General features: G+C 46.5%; 1 protein-coding gene across 1 annotated transcript in view; it reads left to right on the plus strand.

Annotated features, from left to right (window-relative positions):
- ABCA4 (ATP binding cassette subfamily A member 4) overlaps positions 1 to 25,517 on the plus strand; it is a 227,808-nt gene that overhangs the window by 139,436 nt on the left and 62,855 nt on the right. Inside the window, exons 29-37 of the mRNA XM_083157071.1 lie at positions 8,894 to 9,090; positions 10,868 to 10,992; positions 14,321 to 14,419; positions 14,997 to 15,189; positions 18,118 to 18,212; positions 19,846 to 19,878; positions 20,345 to 20,450; positions 20,539 to 20,613; positions 22,379 to 22,548. Coding sequence (XP_083013197.1) covers positions 8,894 to 9,090; positions 10,868 to 10,992; positions 14,321 to 14,419; positions 14,997 to 15,189; positions 18,118 to 18,212; positions 19,846 to 19,878; positions 20,345 to 20,450; positions 20,539 to 20,613; positions 22,379 to 22,548 — 1,093 coding nt within the window. The remainder of the gene's footprint in view (positions 1 to 8,893; positions 9,091 to 10,867; positions 10,993 to 14,320; positions 14,420 to 14,996; positions 15,190 to 18,117; positions 18,213 to 19,845; positions 19,879 to 20,344; positions 20,451 to 20,538; positions 20,614 to 22,378; positions 22,549 to 25,517) is intronic.

The raw sequence follows: 25,517 nt of genomic DNA on the forward strand, positions 1-25,517 counted from the left end.
CGGTCCTCAAGGCACACCAACAGTGCAGGTTTTGTAGATATCCAGGCTTGAGCACAGGTTACTTAATTAGTATCTGAGTGATTCTGATTAAATCATCTGTGCTGAAGCCTGGATATCACTAAAACCTGCACCGTTGGTGTGCCTTGAGGACCGTGGTTGGGAATGCCTGCTCTACACCCATTCCCAATAATTACCTCTGCACCGGTGCTGCAGATATCACCGGGAACACGAAGGAGCCCTGTTTCCGGAGTTCAGTGCATTCAGAAATCATTGGGGAAATGACACTTGTGGGAGGGAGGTCTACACAGGGGCTGCACCTGGACCCTCCACTCTCTTGAAACCCTCCCCTCCTGAATGAACAGGAGATACAATTAAATCATATATTACTGTTGTTTATTAGTGTTCATAACCAGGGCACATACTTTTCAGCAGCTGTTCCTCGCTGCCCTACGGTGTGAGTATTTTGCCCCCTTTATTGTCGATAAATTGCTATGTTTTGATTTTTCTCTTGGCTGATCTGTATAACAGAGGAATGGATGTTACAACAGCGGAAATCCAGGACCAGTCTAGCAGTGGATACTAAGGCAACAGTTGTCAATATCGATACTAAAGGTGACTCAGGCATAATAAAGATGGGTAAACTGATCGGAATGTCAGCACCGCTGCTTAGCTGGTTAGATGCACTTGTGCATTTCCTGAAGCTTTTGCATGTAGTGAACAAATATTTGGCAACTGTGTTATTACTATGACATTTAGAGTTCAGCTATGACACAACTCTTCCCAACTCTAATATACACAATTTACAAATTCACAAATCGAATTTGGACTGAATCTGCCCCTTGATTCTTTATCAGTCCCTGTGCTGGTTATGTAAGGATGTCTACAACTTCCGGTGGGGCCGGGGATGGTCGCATGCATGTGGAGCTCTGGTCCCCCATCCACGGAGCTCCACCTTCCCTGGCCTCCAGAGTGGTGGCGGTGAGGAGAGGGAAGAAGCAGCGCTGCTCACCCCCGGCAGCGAGTGGCGGCGAGTGCCACAAACCACTGGAGCAGCAGTGGGACAGTCAGGACCATCGGCCTGCTGGGGTTGGAAAGGAAACCACACTGGGAGCTCCTGCTCCATCCACAGAGCTCCCATCCCCTGGCCCCCCCAGCCTCCCTGTGGGATCGCGAGCTGAGATGGCCACCAGGAGTGAAGAGGAGAGAGGGCCGGGATCCCCCCAGGCAGTGGCGGTCCGGCCTAGTGGAGGCCCCACACAGAGGTCTGCAGGCGTCTATCCCACGACCCCGGCATCCAGGCATCCAGGCTCCCGGTGAACATCGGTGGTAGAGGTTAGGGGAAGCTATGGGAGGGCCCCGAGGAGACATTGTGGCATGGATCTCAGCCCAGGGAGGGCCCAACTCCAACCCCAGGCCTCACTGACTCTGCCCAGGCCTCACTGACTCTCTGTCCCCCACCCCCCACCAACTCCTGCCCCAGGCCTCAGTGACTCTCTCCCCCCCCCCCCCCCCCCCCCCGCCACCACCACCCATGCTACCCATGGCTCTCCCTACAAATAGATGCAAGATGTCGCTGCAAAGGCTGCCTAGGAATTGTGCGCTCAGCCATATGTATCCTGTGTCCTCTATGTCTCTGTTACAACTGTGCTGTCTTTGCTCACACTGTTACCTCATACTGTGCTCATACTGTTACCCACCTGGCTGCTGCAACGACCAGTGGCACTGCTGATGGCTGCCTAGGCGCTGTGCAGCTTGGCGGGAATGTGTTCCCTGTGTGACAACTGTACTGTCCCTGCTTATATTGTTCCCACCTGGCTGCGGCAATGACCAGTGGCGCCACTGAAGGGCTGCCTAGGCGCTGTGCAGCTCTGCGGGTATGTGTCCCCATGTGAAAAATGTACTGTCCCTGCTAATATTGTTACCCACCTGACTGCTGCAATGACCAGTGGCACCGCTGATGGCTGCCTAGGCGCCACGCAGCTCGGTGGGCATGTTTCCCCCGCATGTAATGTCCCAATATAATGTATGTAATGCAGTGGTTCCCAAACTGTGTGCCGTGGCTCCCTGGGGTGCCTCGGGACACATGCAGGGGTGCCCTGGGTTGGTGGTCCAGGACCAACTCAAATTATTAATGGTTCATTATGTATGAACAAAACCAGTGCTGGTGGCTGCCAATCATAAAATGTGTACAAAGAGAAGCAAATACTGTCCTTTACAACATAACTGACCTTAAGAATCGCATATAAACCCAGTCTAATTATTTTATTTTTGGCATAGGGGTGCCGTGAAAAGATTCTGATACTCTAGGGTGCCGTGATTCAAAAAAGATTGGGAACCCCTGATGTAATGTCATCCCCCCTTCCCTTCATCCCTGCTTGATGCTGCACTGAAATACACAATAAATTCCTAGTGTGCGCAAGCACACATGGCCCAAAAAGTTGATTCTATTCTATTCTACAAGTGATACATTTCTACTTACAATCCTTATAAACTAATAAACTAAAGCCCCACACACAGTGGTGGGATTCAGCCGGTTCGCACCGGTTCTGCAGAACCGATACCTAATGCATTATGGGTTCTGGAGAACCGTTTCCTAATGCGCCCCATCGGCCGGGTAGAGGCTGAATCCCACCACTGAGACAGTCCTTTTACATTGAGCGGCTTTCCTGCAGTCACGCAAACACCGGAAGCACTAACTGGTGATGTCACACCGAGGGCATCTGGCTGAGCGGGAATATCATATCACGCTGGACAGGGAGGGAGAACTTCACCGTGGAGGAGTGGGGGCCAGAGTCCACCTGCAGGTTCAGCGTGCTCGCCTGGGTGCTGTTCCTGCTGGCCTCCGCCGTGCATGCCTGGAGGTCCCTCTTCCTGCTGTGCAAGGGCCATAAGGAGTAAGTACCGCATGCCGGGGGAGGGGATGAGCTGGAGGCACTAAAGTGCAAGCTCTGAAGCCATGTCACTAGAGAGTGAGCTCTGTAGTCATGTCACTAGAGTATTAGCTCTGCAGCCATGTCACTAGAGTGTTAGCTCTGCAGCCATGTCACTAGACTCTAGTGACATGGCTGCAGAGCTAACACTCTAGTGACATGGCTGCAGAGCTAACACTCTAGTGCAGGCTTTCCCAACCAAGGTCCTCAAGGCACATCAACAGTGCAGGTTTTAGTGATATCCAGGCTTCAGCACAGATGGTTTACATAACTGGACCTTAAAATTACATATAAGCACAACATATTTAATTTAATATTGTTTTCTGAAATTCTCTTTAGAAAACTTTGCACCTAGGGGTGCCGTGACAAATATTCTGATAATCTAGGGTGCCGTGATGCAAAAAAGTTTGGGAACCACTGCACTAGAGTGTTAGCTCTGCAGCCATGTCACTAGAGTGTTAGCTCTGCAGACATGTCACTAGAGTGTTAGCTCTGCAGCCATGTCACTAGACTCTAGTGACATGGCTGCAGAGCTAACACTCTAGTGACATGGCTGCAGAGCTAACACTCTAGTGACATGGCTGCAGAGCTAACACTCTAGTGACATGGCTGCAGAGCTAACACTCTAGGGACTTGAGTGTTAGCTCTGCAGCCATGTCACTAGAGTGTTAGCTCTGCAGAAATGTCACCACATGTCCATGATACTAGAACCTGGGTACTCAGCCACACTATGACTAGCTGTATAATACTGATATATAGGACTATGCATGTGTCAGGTATATGCAGTACAGGGCCAGTAAGTGTCCCATAGGAATGTGATTGGTTATTTATTAGTATACAAGTTAGCCCCCACCATCCCACAGCCTGTCCCTAATTCCCTTGTAGGTGCCTAACCCTAACCTTTCCCTCCGCACAGCCTTACCCTAACCTCTCACTCCCCCGCATCCTAACCCTAAGACCCCCCAATAGTTCCAACTGTGGTGGATCCTTTTTTACTTGTGGGAAATAATATTAAATAAACATTTCAGATACTTTGAACATAAAGGGTTACTGCATAGCCCCATCTATGAAGCATTTTTTTTCCATCAGGTATAGCGTGTTCTGCTGTATCCCTGCTTTACCTGTGAGTGATGGGCATTACAGTGTGTGGCACGATGTGTAACGGGCATCAAGGTGTGTAGCTCAATGTGTAATGGGCATTACGGTGTGTTGCCTTATTTGTAATTGGCATTACGATGTGTGGCTTTATGTTTAATGGGCATTAGCATTATGGTGCATGAGATAATATGTACAGGCATTACAGGTTGCAGAGTACTGTGTAACGGGCATGCGGAAACTACCTTTTGGTATATCTTTTAGTATATTTAAAATGGTCATTAGGACATAGAACCTGTTGTTAATTTTTTTGAATCCCACCACTGCCCACACACCCTACATGATACTGTCCACAGGTGGCCGATATTGCGTGTACACAATGAACGATATCATAGTGTGACACCCAAATGTCAGTCTCCACTTTGTACAGCTCCTATTGGGAAGAAAGGATAAATATTGCTAGTAATATTCTGAATGGAAATATGCCATGTGCAGTAGTTCTTATGGGTGGTCCACTGATGCAAGGGTAGCATCTACAGCATCTTAGTGGCAGAACTGGTTATGGTCGAAAGGTCGTTAGTTCGAAAGGTCATTAGTTTTACAGTGTCTAGGTCGACAGTCAAAATGTCGACATGGGGTTTTCACAGGGTTTTTTTACCTGAATGTCAACACAGTCGACATGGACACAGTTTAAAGTGCACCGCATCAATGTCCTGACTATGTCCTATTCATTTTGCATCTCATTTGATAATTAACAATCAGTTTTCATCTAAATCATGAAATTGTCTGGGTGACCCCAATCTTTTGTGTAACGTCTCAACTTTATGCTACATGAGGTTTTGCTATGTACATGTTTAAACTAAAGTGATCATGCCTGTACTCTTACAATACTTTAAATAACATTACAACAATGTCAGCATTGTCACATTTATATCATGCTGTCAACATACCGACTGTCGACAGCATGTACATCGATACTAACATCCCTTATTGGTATATGTATTTTATTATAATAGTAACTATTTTACAACAATTACCATAAAATAGCTGCACATTCCTCAGTGTACCCATCATTGGCCCTTATTCTGAATCGTGCGGTACGGCCCGCGTGCGGCCGTACCGCCGATGTTTTCAGTCTGCACATGCGCAGAGGTCAATCTGCGCATGTGCAGCCCAATTCGCCGCAGACGTAGTTCGTCCGCCGCAAAGGGGGCGTATAGGGGCGTGAGGGGCTTCATACCCTCATTTCCCTATGCATACGCCCCGCGTTTCATGGGCGTTCCCATGCAAACGCGGGGCGTATGCATGCTAATGAGGGTATGACGCCAGTGATGGGGGCGGAAAGCTGACGTCGCCGGATGTCAGCTCTCAGCCCCCATACAAGCTATCACACGGACGATTGTCCGTGTGGTCTCAGCTTGCGGGACCTGGTGGGGCGTGCGGCCCTGCCTTCGATGGTCGCCGACCATCGAATGCAGGGGGCAGCTCCCACCATGGTGGAGGCGTACGCCCCACCATTTTCTTGCGGATCGCCAGCCGTCCGTGTACGGACGGCCGTGGCGATCCGTATCGTGGGCGGGGATTGGTTTGTGCGGCCGGAGCACCGTGTGCGGCTCCGGCCGCACAGATCTGAATAAGGGCCATTATCTGTTACCTGACATACAGATCTGGCTATGCATTTCCAGGAGTAGTTTCTTCCCTGCATGTTTCCGGAAGCGTGCAGCCTGTAGGCTGGAAGGAGATATTACAGCTGAGTTTCTGCATTATTGGCTATGTACTGACTGTAATTAGATGCAATAGCAAGCTTACATGCAGAACGATTTAATATCAGTGCTCCAACACTCAGCTGGACTAGGGCCTGGTTCTTATTCATTCAGAACGGGGCACATTCGTCAGGAGGCTGCAGCTGCAGAACAGAGTAGGTATGGCCATCGATGATTTAAAATCATTAATGGTTTATGGCCGATGTTGAATACTATTGCCAGCGATTCGGGAGAACAAGATGGTTTCCCTCCATCAATGGCACAGCAAAACCAATGTTATGCTTTCTTTTTTTTCTTCAAAGTGCCAGGACATGGAGCATAGCACCGCCTCATGTTTTCATTGGCCCACAGGCCAATCAGTCAAACCAAATGGATGACCATCGATAGGTAACAATATTGGTGGTCATTCATTGCCTAGTTTTACACTATCGTTGACAGTTGCAATATTGCCGTCGACGGCAACCATCGATGGCAATGGCAACAATGGCCATCTCTAGAACAGAGAGGTGGTACCTAGAATCAGAACATGCAGGAAGTGTTCTTACTTTCACTGTATGCCTGAGGCAGCAGCTGCAATAGCAGCAAGGCAATGAATGGGAGGAGCTGCAGGACCCTGCCCCAGCCAGTCAGCAACACAGGCAAAAAGTGAGAGCTGGATGAGAGGGAGGCAGTGATGATGACGGTTATAGGATGAAAGGGGGTGGGGAGCAACAACAAGCAGTAACCATTGGCGGGTGGGGTATGTGGGATCAGCCTGTACTGTGAGTTATAATGGAGGGGTACTGAGTGATGCTGTTGTGATCTGTGAGATTGGTGCTGTGCTGGGAGAGGGGGGCGGTGCTGGAATAGGGGTACAGGGTGAAGGGTGATGGGTTTTAAGATTTTTGAAGAGTACTATGCTCGGAGAAGGGTTTTGTGCTGTGCATTAGGTCAGAGGGGTGCTGTGAGGGCAGAGCCTGGGGTGCTGTGAGGGGAGAAAGGTTCCCATAGTATGCCTTCTGAGATGGATGGATACTTGCCTACCCTATCGGAATACCTGGGAGGCTTCTGAAAATCGGGTCCTCCTTCAGGCCCCCCGGAAGGGTGGGCAAGCCTCCCGCTTCAAGACATCCCCACATCCCCCTCCTCTGCCAAATACCAGCATAGCAGAGGGGGCAGGGTTAAATGACACAAATCACTGGCCGTGCCAGTGGCCGGGATGTACCATGCACCGGAGAGACATCCCACCGGCCATCGCTACAATGCTTATTACATATGTACTGACAGATGCAATGAGCAACGCAGAAGCCAGCTCTCTCGATAAGAGCTGCACTTTGCGATTCCCACAGCTTTATCTAGATTATGCCACCTAGATCTCCTTTGCAGCACAGCAGCCACAGAAGCCACATTGAAAGAAAGTTGCAAGGGACACTTTGCCTTAAGAGGTGCAAAGTGGGTGTTGCAGGGATTACTTATTCCATCACCTAGATGTACACACAAGGAAAGCCCAAGCTGACATTTGCCTATTTCCGTTCTTGCGGAGTCATGAGAAATTGCAGACGCAAAAACAGCCATGACATGCAAGGGTTTTTGCCATCACTCACTGTGAGCGATAGGGTACCTTGGCGCTTGTGCAGTGCAATGGCAGCATACAGTATGCACAGTCCACCATTATTAATAAGATTCTAGACCAAGGCAGAGCTTCTTGGCTTAGTGTTAGGTTATTGAGACTTGCATAGATGTAAAGAGCTTTTGTTCTTAAAAATGACCCTCCAAATACTTAGGTATTGCAGTGACATTGACCAAAGTCCCTTTCCTACATAATAATGTCCTGATAATTATATTGTTCACAATAGAATTTGTTCATACACATCCATTGTCTTATGGGGCCTACACACATAGCGACGAGTGCCAGCGATCTGAGCGACGCTAGATCACTCAGATCGCTCAGCACACAGCGATGTGTCAGCGATGTGTGCTGAGCAATCTGGCAGGGCCAGTGTTCCCTGGTGACGCTATTGCTATGGTCCTTACGCACGGATTGATTTGGGGTCATTTTCTAAGCAATTTAGTCAGATCGCTTAGAAAATTACCCCAAATAGCTCCGTGTGTAGGTCCCATAAGTTTTCTCTGAACATCAGATTGTGAATATGGGAAGCTGTATCATGGAATGTTAAGCATGGAGAAGTTGCCTATAGCAACCGTACAGCTTCTATCTATCATTTTATCGAATGTACTTGAAAAATTCTGTCCTTCTATACCTAGCCTCAATATACCATACTGTGCTTATGTGATCCATCCCCATTGTGTGCTACAGATCCTGGGCTCTGGTTTTTACCAAACAGAAATTTGTTTTTAAAATGTACAAAGTTGCAGATGAAGCATCACGAAACTCAGTGTGGGTAAAGTATGCAGCATTGGAGAACTATAGATATATATATATATATATATATATATATATATATAATACTTGTAGAGAGAGAAGTAGGCACTCACCAGCACTGAGAATTGTGCAAATAGCAGACAAAGTTTTATTTTCAATTCATCAGGACATCAATATGGTCGACGAATATATATATTCAGACTCATTTGCACAAATGTTGCATGTCAATTGATTAGAGAATTCTAGTAGACTTGTCACTTTCATTTGTTTTATTTATGGGAATAAGACGCACACTTCGAGAGAAAAAGACACTCAGTACTGCCGAGTCGCCTGGGGCCTGGCGCATGGAGGGGCTGTGTGACACAACTGAAGTCACAGCATATGAATACACATCTTCTGTACCTTGCATCTGATTGGTTGCTTTGGGAATCTTCTCAATCGGTCAATTTATCCACTCTTTAGGCTGCTTTTTACCTCCCACAGTCCTTTGGGTAGTTCTGAGGTGACATTTTTAATTATGTTATGCACAGAGAGAACAAAACATTTGATACACACAAGCTGCATAGCTGCCTGCTGTTGCTATCACTGCTTAACCCCCATTAGGTTATGCTCATATTTAGTGAGCTGGATTATATATAATGCTGGTATGTGTGCTGCAGCCAAATAACAGAGCTTTCTTAGGTTCTAGTGGCATAAACTGTGGGTACATACTTACTTGTTGTTGCATTATTGTCAATCTACAGTCTCAGATCAGCAACCGGCAGTCAGGAAGGAGTCTCAGAGAGATCCGGCTGATGATACCCATGCAGATGCCCAACCACTTGAGGGTAAGGGATCCCGGCAGATTAAGGGCACTGATCTACTGCTGCAGCAGTTCAAAGCGCTTATCATGAAACGCTTCCAGCATGCAACACGGAGTCGCAAAGATTTCCTGGCTCAGGTAATGTCATGGCTTAGCAATAACACATACATAAGTCATTGAAGGTTTTTCTATCTAGTGACCGCATCGATGTTTGGGCAGTGGAGGGAGTCCGATGGCTGGAAGAAGTATTGCAAACATAATGGGGGACCGATTTCGTCATAGTCATTTCTGCACATGTGCAGCAGCTGTATGCGAGCGGGCGCGGCGAATAGATTTTTCGCCGGGCACTCGCGCACAACAGTGTGGGTGGGGGACATTTGGCAGTGGGCCGGGGATTCACCCATGGGAACGCACAGCGTTTCATGGGCGTTCCCATGAAAACACTGGGCGTTCTCAAGGTAACTCCCCAATGATGTGGGTGGACAGCTGACATCTGCTGGCGTCAGCTGCCCTCCCACTTCCCCACAGAGCTGTCTCAGAACTGAGAGCGCTGGAGAAATCATTCGATGGTCACCGACCATCGAATGATTTCTCCCCCTCACCTAAGGCTGCAAATGGATGTTTATGCAAAACATCCATTTGCATGCCTGCGGGGGATCGCGGCATGCGAGGGTGGGGGTGGGGGGGGCGGGGGGCCATGCGGGTGGCATCTGGTGCAAAATTTGCAGCCTTGCAAGTCAACCAGAATTACCTCCAATGTGGCAGACTTGTCCAAATCTGATGTCCCTGGCAGCTCCCCGGGAGGGCTCAAATACAATTAGGCACAAGTTTTGCATGTAATTTAGCACATGCATCTACTGGGTTCACATAGAACCGGGCAGGGGGAGCTAGGAGCAGGGATCCAAGCTGCAAAAAAAAAAACCCATACAAATAAATGGAAAGCCACTGATTGGCTGAGAGCTCTCTCAGCCAATCAGCAGCCTCCCATTTGGGCGGTGGCTGCCCATTCATTTGTATGTTTTTGTGTTTTTTAAATTAGCTCACCACACGGTCCCACCCCCCGCCTCTCTGCGTCCCCTTGCCGTCTCGCAACGCCCCCCCACCCGCCTCTCTACATCCCCCCACCAGCTCTCTCTGTCCCACCGCCCTTCTTTGGGCTGGACATAAGACGTCAAACATATGAGATTTGGTGTTTAGTCCCCTGCTGTATATTAATAAGAAAAACCACCTGTCAGTGTGGACAAAGGGGGTTATTCAGATCCGATCATTGCTGCGCGGAGTTGCAGAGCCCTGCGATTAGATAGACGTCGCCCAGACAGCGTAAAATCCCGCCCTCTGCCAGGCTGCAAATGCCTTGCGGAAATCTCACTGATCGGTGGATCACTCACCATTGAATGATTTTTTTCGGTCTGTGCATAACTCTGACCCTTGCACAACTCTGTGACAGAAACAGGACAGAGATGATGTCACATGACGTCCCTGAAGATACTGTACTTGGGCACACTTGCGTATTTTCTTAAACTTCCAGAAAACGGCCGGATGACACCCACAAAAAGCAGCTTCCTGTCAATGAAATTGCAAACCGCTTGCAAATAGAGTAATAGCTGGTTTTTGTTGCTGTTTGGCCTCACACATGCGCGCTACAACCTCTACAAATGGTCTACAATTGATAGTCGTCGCCATGTGAATTCATGCAGCAACGATCAGGTCTAAATAACCCCAATTGATTATTAATTCTTACTTTATATATATATATCAGTGAAAAATAAATATAATGAAAAGTGACTGGTTCTAACATGGGCAGCATTGAGCCACCAACTGGCCAACTTTGTGTGTTATTTGTAAGATTTCAACTGTCTTTGCAGTATACAGCTAATTACTGTCTCTTGTTCCTGCTACCTTTACCCCTGTGCAGATTGTGCTTCCTGCCAGCTTTGTGCTGCTGGCCCTAGTCTTCACTCTCATTGTCCCTCCATTCGGAGAATATCCCAGCCTGACACTTCATCCATGGATCTATGGACAACAGTTTATGTTCTTCAGGTTAGAGTAACACGTAGACTAGTAATTATGTGCTTCAATCATAATACTCCACCAATGGTACCAAGAGGTGGACAGAGGGACATACGGGATCCTCAGTGCTCACAACTGGGTCTGTGGATAGGGGTGTATGTTGTCTTTGGTCTTCTTCCAATTGAGCCTGATATCAAAGGATGAACGAGGTGTACTTCCATAAGGCCCAATGTAGAGTTTGGCTTGTGTCAGTTTATGTGTGCATAGCATGGGTAAGACTTACAGTCCTTGTAACTGGGAAGGCATAATGGGGTGGGAAATTGTTCAGTGCAATAAGGGCATACTGTATTTCACCTTAAACTGCTGCCCTGATTTTGTGAAATCTAATGCAAAACTAAAATGCGAAGGAAAATATTGTTTTGTTCTGTTCAGTGCTCTGTTCAGTGTTTTGTCATAATTCATGCTGCGATTGACCTTTAGAGGAGGTTAAGGTGCCCATACACGCTCCGATCCCGGCGTGCGTTCTGAGCTATAAAAGCATCCATTGCATCGCATTGCATGCCTTGTGCATGCAATGCGATGCGATGCGATGAAAAGCAAGTACAAAAAGTATGTGCAGCACATACTTTTTGTACTGTGCGATGAGGTGCCGCGGGAGCACGCACCTCAAAGCACACATCGCACCGCTGGGATCGGAGCGTGTATGGGCACCATTAGGCCTTATAAATGTAATTAATTGGAGACATATTATCTACATTTTTTTTTATTTCTAACCACTAACAACACTCCACTTTGAAAGCATCTGGAATCCATATTCTGGATGGTGCAAAAAAAAACCAACAACCTTTATTTAGCTTACCAAGTAGAGGACATATGCTGGGTACACACTGGGTGATATATCGGCCTTGTAATTGAATGGCCAATATATTGTGAGTGCATCGATGGGTGTGTACTCCCAATATGTCTGTGAACTACACCATTTACAGACATATCGTATTGGACCTACAGCACATCTGATGAATGATATAGCTGTAGATATATTGGTGCATCCTGCTGTATGTACAGTATGCACTTATCATCAGATTATTTGGCGGACTGGCTAGACAGCCAAACCATGGTACAGAGCATACCCAGCACTAATGTCACTATTTTGTGCCCCTCTAAAGCTGACTACACACTAGGCCAGTGGTTCTAAATCTTGGTCATCAGGAGCCCACCCAGTTCATGTTTTCCAGGTCACCCGACAGGTGCACAGGTGTAGTCATAACTCACTGACACATTTTAAAAGATCCACATATGGAGCTTATTATTTCACTTGTGATTCCATGAGGAGACCTGCAAAACTTATATGGGGTCCTGAGGACCAAGCTTGAGAACCTGTGCACCAGATGATATGTTGCCGGATCCCTCGGATCGGAGCGTAATATCAGGTATATTGTGTACCCACGATATGCGCGCTCCTGTGGGTCGCTTCTGACCTCCCCCTCTGAACACATTTTATTACACGGACTGAATACAATTTTTAGTAATTGCCATATTCTGGCTGTATTTACCAACATTGAATATCAATGTTGATTATGCTGCCTCAGAGGATGTATTACCCGGGGTACCCGGCTGATACCATCAATGCAGCAGCTGGTGCAGCAAACAAGGCAGATGTTACACAAGGCTGCAGAACACCAACATTTGCAGCATATATCAGTGTTTCCTTCACATGTAGATTAAGTTTCTGTGTTACAAACGTTTATCAGTGTTATACAGTACAATCAGTATACAGTATAGTCATGGAGAGCAAAAGAGTTAAAGTTGCTGTTATATTTGTATTGCAGTCCTGGGTGAGTTTCTGGGCTGCCCACTAAAAAGCTAATTTAAGAAAATATCATAGCTTCATAAAACTCAAGTCAAGAGGTTCTTATATTCAGCCCTCAGGTTCCCAAACAGCTCCCATTTTCCAGATCACCTAGCAGGTGCACAGGTGTACTCACTACTCGCTGACACAATGAAAACATGAACTGTCTATGCTGCAGTACAGAGCTTCCCAAACTCTGCCATTACTTTTCAGGTTTGACGTATATCTGTAAAAAGGAGAATATGATAGCATTGTGGGTGCAGTGCTATAAATGTATATGAAGTTAGGGTTAGGCTGTGGGAGGAGGTGGTTAAGGTTAGACTGTGGGAAGGGATGGTTAGGGTAAGGCTGTGGGAAGGGATGGTTAGGGTTATGCCGTGGGAGGGGATGGTTGGGTGCCAGGACGGGGTCCCGACAGTCGGGATCCCGACAGGCATTCACCGACAGCCGGGTTCCCGACGGCCACCTGCTATTTTCCCTCGTGGGGGTCCACGACCCTCATAGAGGGAGAATAGAATAGGTGGCTCACATAGCGTGCCACCGTGCCCGCAGCGTGGCTAGCACAGCGAGCCCGCAAGGGGCTTAGTTGCGCTCACTATGCTGTCTGAGTCTGGCCAGTCGGGATCCCGATGTCGGGATAATGACTGTCGAGATCCCGACTGTCGGACCCCTATACCACACCCGGGATGGTTATGGTTAGGCTGTGGGAAGGAATGGTTAGTGTTAGGGTGTGGGAAGGGATGGTTAGGGTTAGGGTGTGGGAAGGGATGGTTAGTGTTAGGGTGTGGGAAGGGATGGTTAGGGTTAGGGTGTGGGAAGGGATGGTTAGTGTTAGGGTGTGGGAAGGGACGGTTAGGCTGTGGGAGGAGATAGTTAAGGTTAAACTGTGGGAGGGGACAATTAGGCATAGGCTGCGGGAGGGGACGGTTACGCTTAGGCAGTGGGAGGGGAGGTTTAACACAAGGATATAAGAGACAAGGCTGAGGGTAAGGTGATTATAATAATCATAAATTAAAACTTCCTAATATACTTTAGAAGAAGTATGCAAAAATAGATTAATGGCTTAAACACAATAACATTTTAAAAAAAGTGAATATATCTATAGCATAAAAAAGAAAACCGGATTCAATCAAGCTGTGATAGAGGAAAACTCCCACCTATATCTCACAAACCGATTCCCATGATAACAGACAAAACAATACTACAGACTGTACATCGTAGGTTGTCATCGACAGCCTAGAATACCAGTGATGCAAAGGACAATTTAACACCACTCAAAGCCTGCCAAATACTGTGTATGCTGGTATTGTTTGCTGAGATGTTATTCCCGACTAAATGAAAAGCTTGATTTGATACAAGGAATTTAAAATCAGGTCAACACACTTTTGTGCCAAGTACATTTATACAAATAATAATGTATTAACTGTTCTGCGGAATTTATCAGAATATATATAATGTTGATTGAGGAACAAAAATGACTGCCATTTTCTTCTGCCACCTTTGTTTTAGTAATGAGCGGCCTGGCAGTGAGCAGGTTGTGCCCATTTCGGATGCATTCCTCAATAGTCCAGGCTTCGGAACCCGGTGCATGAAAGACCAGCCCCTGTCGTAAGTGATAATGGTATATAATGTACAATATATGTGGTTCCTATAATCAGGGATTTGCATATCAGTTGCTAAGCAGTAGTCTGATAATTCAGCAGAATTATTTTTTATTGTGTTTCTGTTAGCTGGGGTCTACAACCAGTCAGTTTCAGTTATAAAACTTTGGGGGTATGCAATTCGGGTACACAGCTGTCGATCCCCGCTGACACCCGTGATCCCAGTCCGTTTGCGGTCTGATCGACCGCAGAACGACAGGTGGGATTCAATGTCCCGTCTGCCGCTTGGCGCAAAGGGGGTGTAGCCATGAAACCGGCCGTGGATGGCGATCTGCGGCCGAGATCACGACAGAACAGGCCCGACAGCTTCTAAAGTCGGGCCCGTTCTGCTGTGATCCCGCTTCATTGCTGTCGCTGAATAGGGAGCCGCCGCTATTTCCCACGTCGGAAATAGTGGCGGCAGATTGCATAACCCCCTATATGTTAGTATTATTTTTTTTTTTTTATGTATTTGGCCTATGGAGAGGTTAAAACATTTCTGATAAGATTTATATTGATACATTTTGTTCATGTTTTTTTTCTAGTAAAAAATTCACTTGTGTGAACACATCAAATGAGTGGACCATCCCTTCTGTGTCTCCAAGTGTAACCAACATACTGCTGTCTAATGAATGGACTCCTGATAATCCCTCCCCGTCATGTATATGTAGTACAAATAGTAAGCTGATCATGCTCCCAGAGTGCCCAGAGGCAGCTGGGGGGCGCCCACCACCACAGGTAAAGCAATGGCCTTTCTCGGATGACATGGAATATTTTCTTATTCACAAATGCATGCATACATACAGACTTCCAACCAGATGTATTGTTTTCCACGCATAAGCCATACATGTCTATAAATCCCTTACTGCACACAATGGGAGCTCATGTAACGATGGATCATGTGTTTATGCCATAAACCCACAATTGCATATTTGTCTGATGTGAGCCTATGTCAGGTGTACAGGTGTGTATAGTTAGGTTTCTGGTGTGAATAATCCAATAAGGCAGTGAGTGTGAGGGAGCCGCGACCAGTGGGCCTGACTGTGGAAATCACCAAATGAAGACTTTATGAGGGAAATTTACTAAGATGGGAGTTTTATTTCACATGGGATGTTGCTATGGGCAACAAATCAGATTCTACTACCTCCTAGAAGATAATAGATACTAGCTGATTGGTTGCCCAGAGCAACATCCCATCTAAAATAGAACTACAATCTTAGTATATGTTCCCCCTATATGTCAACAGCAATGAAAAATTAACTCACTATTTCCAGTTTTGCACTTAAATTGTCTTGAGTTGATCTTTGAGTCCAGGCCTGGACTGGCAGGGCCGGCGCCACCACTAGGCAGCTCTAGGCATTTGCCTAGGGCGCTGGCCACTGGAGGGCGGAAGAAATGAGCAGGAGGTGTGTCTCCCCCCCCCCCCCCCAGATGGAGGTGAGCGCACCCCGCATCACCTAACCCAGAAATGTGTGTCTCCCCCCTCGCATGGAGCGACTGCCGCATCACCCGCCCCCGCGCACAGAGCGACGGAGACGGAGCGATGGCCGCATCACACACTCCCGATCGGCGCACAGAGAGAGCCACAGCCCACAGAGAGGCCCCCTCTCTTCAGGACCTCATCGGCGTACAGAGAGAGCTGCCGGACCTGCCGCGAGTCCAGTGGCTCTCTCTGTGCGCCGATCGGGAGGTGGAGCCTCCACTTTACACAAAGCCGGAGAGGCAGAGCGCGCATGCGCGGTTCATGTGTGCGTGCGTGCGTGCACAAATGGCAGGGCCGATTCGGCGGCCCAGTCTGTCACTGCAGGGCCGAAGGGCTCCAGCTACAGGAACAGACTCATGAGCATTCAGAATGAATGTTCACCAGTGGCTGCCATCTCACAGTCCAGCAGCAGGTGCCCCGTGGCTGTCTACAGCACAGGTTGTGCCGTCCTGCCGCTTATTGCAGGTGTTAGTTAATTGGCTCTATCCCAAGAGCCCTGCTATGTGGGTGCACCTCAGAGCTCCATTGGAAGATCAGGAGCCACATTTGGATGCCAGTGGGTATCACACAGATGCTGCTCTACATGCAGGTGCCCCTTCAGGGCTTGAAGTGCAGAGGCAGACACCTTCATTGCCTCTTTGAATTACGACCCTGAGCATACCTTTAATTTTGTATGTAATGTTGTGTAATGGATGCCTGACCCCTGGGGTCAGCAGCACTGTATGTATAACATTTGAGGTTGCACTCAGGACACAACACTCAGCCTTTTCTTCCTGTATAAACCAGCCCCAGACTCCTATTGGCTAGGCCACTGGGGGCTGGCTTATACAGGAAGGAGAAGCTGAGTGGTGAATTCTGCATCCCGAGTACAGGGGTGGCTGTGAACAGCACACAGCCATCACACATATTACATACAACATTAAAGGTATGTTTATATGTGTTACCCATCCCCTATTGTTATGTGGATTATTTAATTTCATTAGCTGGTTCCCAGACTGTGTGGCGTGCCACCCTGGGGTGCCTTGGGTCAATTGCAGGGGTGACCTGGTTTGGTGGCCTGGGATCAAATAAAATTATTTAAGTTATAGACAAAACCAGTGTTTGTGGCTTCCAATTATAATATATGTGGTCAAACAGGAGCGAATCCTGTCCCTCACAACATAATAACCTTAAACATGACATATAAACACAATTTACATTTTATATTATTTTCAAAATGTAAAACTTTTAGCCTAGGGGTGCCATAAAAAGAATTCTGATGCCCTAGGGCACGTGATATAAAAAAGTTTAGGAACTGCTACATTAGCACCTAAATGCTATTTGTGCTGCTTAAACTCTACAACACATTGGGGGCCGGATGTACAGTATCAAGCTTTAAAAATGTATAAATTGGAGAGCGATAAACAGCCAGCCAATCAGCTCCTAATTGCCATGTTACAGGCTGGGTATGAAAAATGACAGGTAGGATCTGATTGGCTGGTTGTTTATCACTCTCCACTTTATCACTTTTTAAAGCTTAATACATCTGGCTCTGAGCCTGATTCTGGGTCATATGTAATACTGACGTTAACGTAGTGGATCGATTTTTTGCAGCTGCACATGTGCAAAGATTATTGATAACCCTTATAGCGCATGCATTACACATAGTTTATGCACAATGGTGCTACTGCTATTTTATCAAACTTTATCATTTATGGGGTGGAAAACTGATGTGCATGCAAAAAAAATATTTTCAATGGGCGTATTGCGGGAGTGATGCCTACGTGTTAATGCATCAGCTGCGTTTCCACATGCACAGCCACGGGCTTTAGTATGCCAGAGTCTGGGGAAGAAACTGCACCTGCCATGGTGTTAGTGTAAGCTTTGATGGCTGTGTATAAAGATGCTCCAAACATTGTTACATTATTACTACATGCACAGATGCTAACTGTGGGTGTTTCCATTATTGCATGTTCCGCTGAACAGATGTACACAAGAGAAGGACATTGCATTGGTATTTGCATAAAGTTGTAACTGCCAGTAGACGTTGCTGCATGCACTTTTGCGTGAAACACAAAATCAGACGGACTAACTTCAACTAACACAGTAAATCATATTAGTAAAAGGCCTGAAAATTCCACGTAGTGACGCAGTTTAGTTCATTAAAAGATATGACTATTTATTGGTATGTTTTATTTTATCAGAGGATCCAGCCAAGCTCTGAGATTCTCCAGGACCTCACAGGAAGAAATATTTCAGATTATCTCCTCAAAACCTACCCCAATCTGATAAGAAGCAGGTGCAGTAACATTCTTTATGACAGATGAATGTTTTTCTTTATTGTAGTAAATTACCCAGTCATTTATACCACATGTTTGGTTACAGACATTTTTTTGTGAATGTGTATAATTTGTGTTCTAAATTAATCATTTACAAGAGCATGAATGTTGCCACAGAACGTTATCTGGAATGGATACATGCTTATTGGTCAGTTATTACCTCAGGGATTTTATCATATGTTTGTACAAAGTAATATATTCTGGCTTAAATGTGACCTTGGGTAGCTGAGCTGATTATGGCTGTGTATATGTCCCTCTTACCATTCATGTGCATGGCTAATATGACAGTAGTTATTTCAGGAAGCGTGGATGAAAGTGACTTAAGCCCCATACACACTAAACGAGTCCCCACCAACGCTGATTTGGCACCAGCAGGGCACCAGCATCCGCAAGTGCATACACACCGATGCCGGGGGGAAAAGGGAGCGACAACAGGGGGAGCAAAGGTCGTTAATGAGGACTACCTGGTTTGAACATGTTCAGATGAGGGAGGGGGTCATTAACAGTATGCGGGAGCACGCGTCAATATTGAGTTAACACACTAAGCGATATTTCAGAAAGCGCTTTCTGAGCGATATCATGAACAATATCGCGGAGTGTGTGTGTGGGGCTGAAGAAAATTTATTTAATTTGCATTAATTTGACCAATTCTCACTGTAAAATTACAGATGTGTACAGTGCAGCCAAGAGGGGGCATGGCCTAATTGCTGCAGGCATGGCCACGCCCCCTTGGTTTATTTTTATAAACAGATGCCAATCAGGGGTATAGTGTGATCCCCCTCCCCCTCAGCGGCCTCTCTGCAGCACAGTATAATACAGTGTGTGCTGTGCTGACAGCAAGATCTTCTCATAATCTGTCACATGCCGTCCAGACGGGAGGAAGCCGGGACAGGGCCCCCACCCCTTTAGGCGGCCCTGGATGTGTCCACATACATCTATACTCCATGCGATACAAATTGCATTATATTGTACATAATCCATCTTATTCGCAAAATGGAGCAAATAGGATGCGCAAGCAGCTTCCGCTCCAATAATAATGCTACATTTAGGAGGAAATGTACTATTATGGGAATTCTATTGCACATGGGATGTTGCTATGGGCAACCAATCAGAATATACTTCTTGTTTATTTAACACCTTCTAGAATATAATAGATAATATATGATTGGTTGCCCATAGCACCATGCCATGTGAAATAGAACTCCCATCTCAGTAAATTTCCCCCATAGACACGTATTCAATCCCGGGTCACGACTGCCAGGATGTCCCGACAGTCGTGACCCTGGCCTGTTCTTGGCCCACTCAACTGATATTCAGTGTGGATTGTCGAGATACGGCCGTGAGCTCGTCAATCCACGGCCGTTCTTGGCAAACAGGGCTTGACTGCTTTTAAAGTCGGGTCCGTTCTGCCGAAATAGCGGTGGGGGATTGAATACCCCCCTTAGTGTCCTTCCTAATGTAAGTAATCAATAATCAGATATTCCAAAGACACCTCAGGCATTGTGTATCTATAGCATCTAAATGGTATTACAGCTACTGGAAATACTGTTTGTACGAATGAATGAATATTATGTGTGTATCACTCTATTCTAGTATGAAGACCAAGTACTGGGTCAATGAGCAAAGGTAAGTGCCAGAGAGTAATATAAAAGTTATCCCAGAATCCACCGCAAGTAAAATCCAACCTCTGTTCTGCAGCATTAATGTTAGTAGCTCAGTCAGCTGCGGCATTGCACTAATAGGTAATGCATTAAAGTAACCTCTACTGGCAGCCATATAGACCTAGCTCCTTAATAAGTAGCTTCTGGTTATTTTGTAATCTGATTTGGCTTTGTGCACACTGTAATACTAGCTAATGTCCTCAGGTTAGATGAAACACAGTTAACTTTATGTGCACTTTAATCTTATTAAAGCCAGCCACTGACTGAGACATCTCAGTACTAGAGAGACCATGTCTCGCTTTGCATATTGGGACCCACATTCAAGCTCAGGCCTGGGTAATCTGTACCCCGTCCACCCTTTTCATTCAGAGCCACTGCTTTTAAGTTGAAGGCGAACTTCCTAGATTGTTATTTCTTTCTACTTCCTGCAGATATGGAGGTATTTCTGTTGGAGGGAATCTTCCTATTCTTGAGGTACAAGGAGAGGACATTGCAGATTTTTTCAGGCACCTGGGTCACATGACCAATGTGTCAGGAGTGAGTATATCCTGCATTAGTGCTTAAACCATGCAAACAAGTTATCCAAATTCTTAGTCATGAGTCTTTGGTTTTGTGTTTCTGGCAGGGTTCCGTTACAAAGTCTGTATCACAAGAACTTCAGCCTTTTCTAAGAAACTTGGAAACTGAAAACAACATCAAGGTGCAAAGTCCATACACTAATCTGGGTCTACCATGAATTAGTAGAGGTTATGGGACTGTAAAACTCATTTCTGAATTATGGGCTTCAGTTAACTAGGGCAGAGATCATTAATATACTGGATGTTAACAAACAGCATTCATCTACACAAGATCACACATGAACTCACACTACAAACTTCAATTGTTGCTGGTGTTCGCACCTGGAAAGGGGGCAGTTTATCACACTGGAGTAGTCGGTACTTGTGAGTTATCTGGGCGCCCGATTTCTAAATCGGGTCGGATCGGGCACATCGCATCGCATCGCATGCGACCATCGGATGCGATGCGATGCGATGACCCGATTTTTCCATAGGAATCAATGTTAAAATGGACTGAGTCCATTTTAACATGGAATTCAATGGGAAAAAGGGGTCCTTTTCATACCCCTACTATCCAAGTGGGCATGGAGTTGGATATAAACCTGTGGCGAGCGTAGCGAGCCACCGAGCCCGAAGCGTGGCGAGCGTAGCGAGCCCCGCGAGGGGACACAGAATACCGTCCCCTCGCGGGGCTCGCTTCGCTCGCCACGCTTCGGGCTCGGTGGCTCGCTACGCTCGCCACAGGTTTATATCCAACTCCATGCCCACTTGGATAGTAGGGGTATGAAAAGGACCCCTTTTTCCCATTGAATTCCATGTTAAAATGGACTCAGTCCATTTTAACATTGATTCCTATGGAAAAATCGGGTCATCGCATCCGATGGTCGCATGCGATGCGATGCGATATCGCATCGCATCGCATCTGATTGTATGCCTTAACTTAAGGCATACAATCAAAAAATCGGGCGCCCAGATAACTCATAAGTACCGAGTAGTCTGTTTATAAACATGTTTGTTATTTACTAATGGGAAAAAGTTTGTGTAAATGTATCTGTCAAGACAACATAAAAGGAAATATGTTATAATTACTGCATACAGTTGCTCAGGCCCCTTTTACACCACACCTTGGACCCGGGATATTGGCAATTTGACCTGGGTTATAAGAAGGTTTAAACCCCGGTCACCGGCTGTATACAGGGTGACCCGGCTTTAATGTAAATGTGATGGACCCGGGTCGGAGCCGGCTCCGACCCAGAATCACGATCCTGGGTTTGGCTGGGCTTTGGAGTGTGAAAGTGACAATAGTTTTTGCGTGAGTCATTTTATATACTTAAATGAAATAATTCTCCAGACAAATGTAAATACTTCTGAGTATTAATAAGTATATAGCATTTACTGGTAGTAGCAGTGGTACCATCGTTCATCAGCCTGCAACACATTTCACAACAATTAAAAATGCTATATAAGAGTTTGATAATGCATGTGACCATGCCCCAGGTGTCTGCAGGGCTACTGAGATGTAAGAGAGGTACAGGTACTGGGGTAATGTAGATTCTGTAAGGTTCAAGGCTATGCCCCACTTTAGTGTTCATCCTATGGATGGTGTATGGATGGTGTAGTCATGGCATTCTATGGAGTCCTGAGTCAGAGTCATTTCTACCAGACACCCCCAAAGTCCTATCATTGGAAAGGACGGGTCTTACCGCAAGAGCCATCATTTATAGAATTCCCCATGTATACAGCGTAAGTAAATTCCGGTATACATGCAGAGGCTGGCGGAAAGTATGGCAAGATTTTTGCAATGATTGGTGCATCTGGCCCAAAAAATTTTACGTAGGGGATAAAAACATACAACTACAATATATTATGCATAAATACATGACTATAACTTTGTTTTTATTTCTTTAGGTTTGGTATAATAATAAAGGCTGGCATGCTATGGTTATCTTCATCAATGTTGCCAACAATGCTATTCTCCGAGCCAACATAGGGGAAGAAAAAGACCCTGAAGAGTTTGGTATAACTACAATGAACCATCCACTCAATCTCACCAAGGATCAGCTGTCTGAGGTCACAGTGTAAGCAGATAACTGGGATGGGTGTGCTGCCTGGCACTATAGTGAACTCACTATTCTGGTTCTCCATCCAGGCTTCATAGGCTGATTACAGCTCCCAGCAGAGACGGTTGTGATTCTTTTGGTTGTAAATAAAGAGTGACAGGTTTATGGAGATAAGAAAATAGTACTCTGAGCTATTAGGACTCCTTAATGGGGATCTATCTAGAATTCTCTGACCTGAGGCCAAAAGGGCCAATAGAGGCTGCAGAATACCAATCACATCAAAACATGAGTGAAATTCCTGTGTTTTGTTCCGTGACCCAGTTGCCCTTTCTCCATAATATTGCTTTTGTTAGCAAGAGTACCAGCTAAGTGCTCATTGCTAGTCGTTACCTCAAACAGTTGCCAGCAGCTGTCCCTCCTTCCTTAGTGAGTACAGGCTCGGGGGTTATTTGTCACTAAAACTATTCAGTCACTTGGCTCTGAATTACAGTGCACCACCATCATGTCTTTGTGCACTGCAGCTGTTCTTCCTATCTTCCCTTGCTCTTCCTGACTTAACTGATAAATAGTCTACCACCATGGCTTAGACTAGGAAGGAGACATCTGTAATATATTATCCTATAAGAAGTTCCACTCAAAATTGTCTATTGGCCACTCAGTGGTTGATGACTTATTTGCAGAATGTGAGCCTGAGAACCAGCAGTTCCATTGTAATGGCTGAACCTGCCTGGGTAATTAATTAGATTGGGTATTTCAGTGCTTTGTAGCTTTATATTCTACTCTGGGTTCTGAGGGACCTACCTTCCTCCCCTTCTTTTGTAGCACATGACCTTTGGCCTCACCTCCACTGAGGATAAGCCTGCTCGGGCAAAGGGAAATGTCAGTGCAAAACCTTAAGTTCTCATCGTTCCTGGAAAAGATGTATCAGGAGCCATACTCCTGCTCCACTTTATTATTCGGAGGTCTCCCAAGAGGAATGTGAAGTGGCAGAAGATTCAGATCTGGAGATTTTGTCATTTGCAAAGTTTTATATTGGGAACAAGAGATTTCCACGGAAGTCTAGCAGATATTTCATTTCAGGAGAGGGATATTTCATTTCTGTCTGACAATTCTCAGGCAAAATGTAGATTCCCGTCCTCTTTCCCCACTGGACCTATTTTGCTAAGTAAATTTCAGACTTTGTAGAAAGTTCTACATTTTACATAGGTTGCAAGCCCTTTATGATTTCCCATTGTAGGATACGAAAAAAAAAGGAGTCATCAACTGATACAGTATGTATGTTCCTATAGCACGACTCTCTAAGGCTACACTTTTATGAGTCTGTATGCTGTAGAACACAGCATAAAAAAGGTCTGTAGGACCATTCAGTGGTGTAGTGTGCAGCCAGGGCACCCAGGGCAAGATCATGTCACGGTGCCCCCCCCCCCCAGTTATATGAAAGGGGAGCTGCTGAGCTCCACTAACTTGTGGAGATTCCAGGGCCTCATAAATTGGGGGCAGAGGGCTGTGCTGGGAGTGGGGAGGTCTGCTTCCCTCAGTGCCCTGTTTCTGGGCCTCCAGCGGGTCCAGGGCACAATCGGGGCCGCTGCTTGGTGCTGATGGTAGGCCTCAAATTGCGAGGAATGAGCACATGGACCCCCGGCTGCGCAGGACGTGTACTCCCCGCTGGGCAGGCGAGTGATGAGGAAGGGTACAGGTCACTAGGGGGGCCAAAAGCAGAGTTTAATGGGCAGTTTCTGTGGGAGCTGCGTGCACAAGCGTCCTGCTTCCTCTATGGCCAGGCCACGCTCCCTCGATGCTCTCCGCACAGGGCACAGCAGGGGGGCAGATTGTCTAGTGTGGGTACACACTAGACAATCCAGTTTTCAAGGGTTTTACAGCATTTTGAAATGCACTAAAGCCCCTCCTGCCGGGGCTCCGCCAGTTCTAGCTGACATAACCCCATAGAAACCTTATTGAGAGAGTTGCCCTTTGCATTGCTCATCGCATATGTTTGTAAATATGACATGAGCATTGGCGTGATGGGCGGAGGGATGTACCGCCGCTGCTTGGTACATCCCGCCCCTTGGTACCGCCCTTTGGGAGAGCACCTCCATGAAGAATTAGAATTCCTAGGAGACATGTTTCTGGATGCTGTTCAAAAAGGGCCAAAGATTCTTCTACAGTTATTGCAGCATTCTGATGTGTTATGGATTAGGACTTGGAGGCTGACAAATGTAGACTGTAGAGTCCCTGCCTCTCTCCAGGTTCACCCTGTTTAGACCAGTACTACAGTAAATGGATTATCAACCTGGCCACAATGACTTTATTTACCAGTGCAGGTACATTGACATAATGGCCACAGGTTTCACTCCTTTTGTTCTGCAGGAATAATTAGTTTCTAGAGGGCAGATCTCAGCTGCTTGTGAAAGTTATAGAGATGCTGAGTGCCTTGCTTCTTAAACTTCAGATGGCAAAATGGCCAGTCTGCCCACCCAGAATCACCTATGAGGCTTCTCTGCTGTGAATGGTTTATCTATTTCACTACCAACACCTGGGTTAGATGAATTATACAGATGGAGCGCGCCTCGTGCTTGTGGGTCCTGGTGATTCTATCACCAACCGCCAGGACCCGCCATCAGACGGAAGGGGGGGGTGCACGCACGAGATTCTCACGTGTCCCTTTCCATCTAAGCCCTTCGCCATCTCCCTGACGCACCTTTGTCTCCCTGCCACAGCCCCCCACACCCCCCTAAACCTGCCCCTCTACCTGAAGCGAAGACGAGCAGGGACTCCCTGCAGCCGAGTGATGCGCACACTTCCCCATCAGATGGAGCACCTCTCTGTCGGCATTCGCCAGCACTTAAGGTGCCCACAGACGCTACAATTGTACTGTGCTATGCGTTTTTGACTGTACAATGGTTCTATACAATTTTTCTTGCAGCTTGCTATGAGATGTGCACTTGGATGCATGTGATGAACCCATGTTTGTAATGTTAAATTTCAGA

Source organism: Crinia signifera, chromosome 8 (assembly GCF_055691185.1).
Source record: "Crinia signifera chromosome 8, ASM5569118v1, whole genome shotgun sequence".
In the NCBI taxonomy this organism is placed as follows: domain Eukaryota; kingdom Metazoa; phylum Chordata; class Amphibia; order Anura; family Myobatrachidae; genus Crinia; species Crinia signifera.